General features: G+C 30.3%; 1 protein-coding gene across 1 annotated transcript; it reads right to left on the minus strand.

Moving 5' to 3' along the window:
• Nucleotides 1–1,453: 1,453 nt before the first annotated feature.
• LOC111406822 (protein BIG GRAIN 1-like E) lies at nt 1,454–2,281 on the minus strand. The gene has a single exon (XM_023036193.1). The coding sequence runs from the start codon at nt 2,279–2,281 to the stop codon at nt 1,454–1,456; it is 828 nt and encodes a 275-aa protein (XP_022891961.1).
• Nucleotides 2,282–3,819: the final 1,538 nt, after the last annotated feature.

Genomic DNA, 3,819 nt, shown 5'->3' on the forward strand with positions numbered 1-3,819 from the left:
AGAGAAGTCAACAAAATGAGAAATTATTGGAAATGATCAAAATACATACGAGAGAAAGTTCAGCGACCAAATTTGCTAAATTAGTCTAAAAAATTTGTACCATGCTTACGCATGGGCTAGCAAGCCTTGCTTAAACAAGGTCACAAAAAGTCATTTTTGAAACTAAATCACGTGTATTTTGCTTATGCACCAAATGAACTATATTTAAGCAATGTTCAATTTCGAATAAAAAATTTTGTTTACTTATTTTGTTTTGGAAACATTTGGTATGCAATCTTTTGATATTCTATAAATACCATAAGCCTTCCAAAACGTGGATAACATTCATTCAACCAAAATTTCATCATATTATACATATTTTGGAGGGGAAAAACAAGTCTATAAATAAATTCAAAGGAATTGTACAATATTTTTGAATATTATCCATTCAAAATCAAGATTTCATTTAAGAAAGTGGAGTTCTATACATTCTTCTATATTTTTCGATCTGGGTGACATATTTTCATTATTTCTTGTATAATTCAACAATTAGGATGGTTGCGTAGATTTTTTCCTTTGTATTGAATGAATGATAAATCCTATGGTTTGTTTATTTTAATTTAAGACAATTGGTTTTGTAATAATTTTTTTTTTTTTTTTTTATGTTTCTTGATTGGTTTTGCATCCCTATTGAACTATTTGATTCTTTGATCATCAATTAGATAGTAAGTTACTTGTTGCAGTATAGGAATATTCATAATAAGTCTAGAATAAATAATACATGGATAATAGGCGTTAGGAATAATATCTATGACATATGCAATCATGTGTGATAAATCCTGTAAATCAATGCATGTTTTTTTTTTTTTTTTTTTTTTTAAATTAAAATTGAGGGATCAAATTGAAACAAATAAACATACTTCAAAGACAATTTTAGAACCGAATAAAATTTCATAACTAAGATGAAATTTCGTTATAAGAGTGTGACTATAAGCTTTTTTACTTCATAATAAATTGTAGAAATTCAGTAGTCAATACCATATTTATAAAAAAATATGGCATGGTTAGTTATTGTAACAATATATTAGGTTTTCTGTTAAATTATACATCTGATCGGAACCTTAGGTCTTTGCGGATTCTCGATTTCTTACGGAGAGCCTTGTACTTCTCACTCCAATGGATATGTACGTTGATCCTAATCAAATCTTCTAATCAAAGCTCTATCTTTTTAGTACAAATCAACTCATTGAAAGATCCTTGATACATAACCGAAATCTTCAAGAGCAAGGACAGAAAAAGTTGAGGCAGACAAACAATCTAAACTGTACATACAGGAAAAAGGTTACATGAAATTTTAAAAGAAGAAAAAAACAGAATCTATAAACTGATCTTTACAAAAATCAAAAAATTTTCTCTCAATTCCAAGCATTAGTACGATTAAAGCAAATGTTACACTATTAATAGGATTAATAAATTATATTGCGCCACCGGAAATTGGCGGACCTCTCTTGATGCTGTTCATATGGGTTGTTTCATAAACAGGTAGCCCACTTGAGTAGTAATATAAATCATGATTTGGTAAATCAAACAGATCAGAGCTTGAATCACTATCCGCACCATCGTCAAAATCATTGATCTTTCTAAATTCTTTCTCTTCTGATGGAAACTGACGTTCAGACCAGTTTTTCCTACTCCTATTTGAATATCCAAGATTAGAATTCTTGTTCTTCTCAAATATTCCATTGCTGAATCTGATTTTGTCATCGGAAAAAGCGTAATCTGTGTGTCTTTTTGTGGGATTACGCGTATAAGGTGCAGGTGGAGGTGTTCGAAAACCAGAACTTGAAGATGAATAAATGGACTTAGAATCAGCAGTATTTGTAATTGTGTGAAAAAAACTAATGCTGCTTCTTCTTTTCCTTCTGCAACCAGGGCTTTCTTCCTCACTTTCCTTAACAGACTGTGTAGAAGATTTAGATTTCTTCTTGGAAGATGTTTGATTGAAAAGAGAATTCAAGAAATGGGCAAGTTTGCCACCGGGAGAACTTGGCTTTTTATGCTTTTTCTCTTTCATTTTCTTTTCCATTTGCGAAGGAAGTGAATGTCTCAACATCATCGTCGGGGGCACGTCTAGGCTCATTCTTCGAGCAGTTTTCACTGCAGACTGCCTGTCTTCTCCGATGATCTTATGTGCAAAAGTTGCACTTGGAACTTCATTGGTGCCACCAGAGAAATATCGTGCAGCCTCGAACACGTTGAGCTCGCCTGAGTCATTCATCCGGTGGAATGATTTCTTGTACATCTTCTCCGATTTTATGCACAAGAGGAAGTTTGTTTGAGAGATTTTATTTAAGGGATAAATATATTTATAAAGCAAAATTTGGATGGTAGGCAAATATTGAGTGTTTTCGCAGTGGGGGAGGGGTGATGGAGGAAGGTTTTTGAAATATGATCAAGTGTAATCGTGGATAGGTCCCCTTTTATAATTGCACTGAATTGCTCTTTCAATAATTACATATGATATGGGGTTTATCTAAATTCAATTCATTACTTTTTCTTTTAGTTTTCTGTTTAAATAAATATGTTTATAACCTTCTTAATAGTTAAACTTGAAGAATAGTGAGAATAATCACAATTTGAAGTGACATTTGGTCCCCAAGCCCAAATTTTGAGAATATATTTGTAAAAAAGTGATTTTTTTGGGGGAAAATATATGGTAAAAAAGTAAAAAAAATACTTATGTTCAAAATTATTTTATAGGGATAACATATTGTTCAAAATGAGTTTGAAATAATGGGATTCAAATATGGACTAATGATAAAGCCAATAAAGTGATTCTCATATCCATTTATTTTAATTGACATTATCATTTTACCTCACATCATGTCCCCAAGCCCAAATTTTGAGAATATATTTGTAAAAAAGTGATTTTTTTGGGGGAAAATATATGGTAAAAAAGTAAAAAAAATACTTATGTTCAAAATTATTTTATAGGGATAACATATTGTTCAAAATGAGTTTGAAATAATGGGATTCAAATATGGACTAATGATAAAGCCAATAAAGTGATTCTCATATCCATTTATTTTAATTGACATTATCATTTTACCTCACATCATGTATCACATGATATGAGAATGATCTTCACTTTAATATAGAGTATTTCTTATTGAAAATAGATTCTATTTCTATGTAATGTTTGATGAGAGAATAAATCTAGATTTATATTTTTGTTGACATTGAGGACGACATTCCCTCCTATGCGTCAAAATTTGGTCAGTGGTGCAAAAGAATGTTGTAAAAATCAATGTTTACGATGGAAGCCATGTCAAATGATGTCAAATTTAATGTAAAAATTGATGTACATGTAGCATTTGACAAGAATGTTTAATCTTATATTAAAACTCAGTAGTGAGAACTGCATATTATGATTTGCAGATTTATGTGAAAAAACTGAATCGAAACAGACATGCCCCTAAACATTCAAATCTACTAAAAACAGACTTTTCACAATCTTACATCTGGGTTCAGAAAATAAATATTTGAACCAAACAAAATCCATATCATTTGTCTTGACAAATATTCAATTGGAATCAAACTATCCATTGATGGATTTGATTTTCATTGTTTCTCGCGAACATCTTCTTCTACTTGAACCCTCATTTGAATAATATTTTGCTCTTCACCCGAAAATGGAAACTGGAGATTTTCGTTGAAAATATTTTTTCCATAGTTATTGTATATGAAATTAGACAAATAAATGAATGTTAATATATTCCAAATAATATTTTCAATATGAAAATGACAATCCCAATATTCTATTCAATCACAATAGAAAAC

Source organism: Olea europaea, chromosome 12 (assembly GCF_002742605.1).
Source record: "Olea europaea var. sylvestris chromosome 12, O_europaea_v1, whole genome shotgun sequence".
Lineage (NCBI taxonomy): Eukaryota > Viridiplantae > Streptophyta > Magnoliopsida > Lamiales > Oleaceae > Olea > Olea europaea.

Bases quoted from the DNA above. Each gene is read 5' to 3' on its own strand.
- LOC111406822 (XM_023036193.1), bottom strand. From the start codon at position 2,281: ATGTACAAGAAATCATTCCACCGGATGAATGACTCAGGCGAGCTCAAC.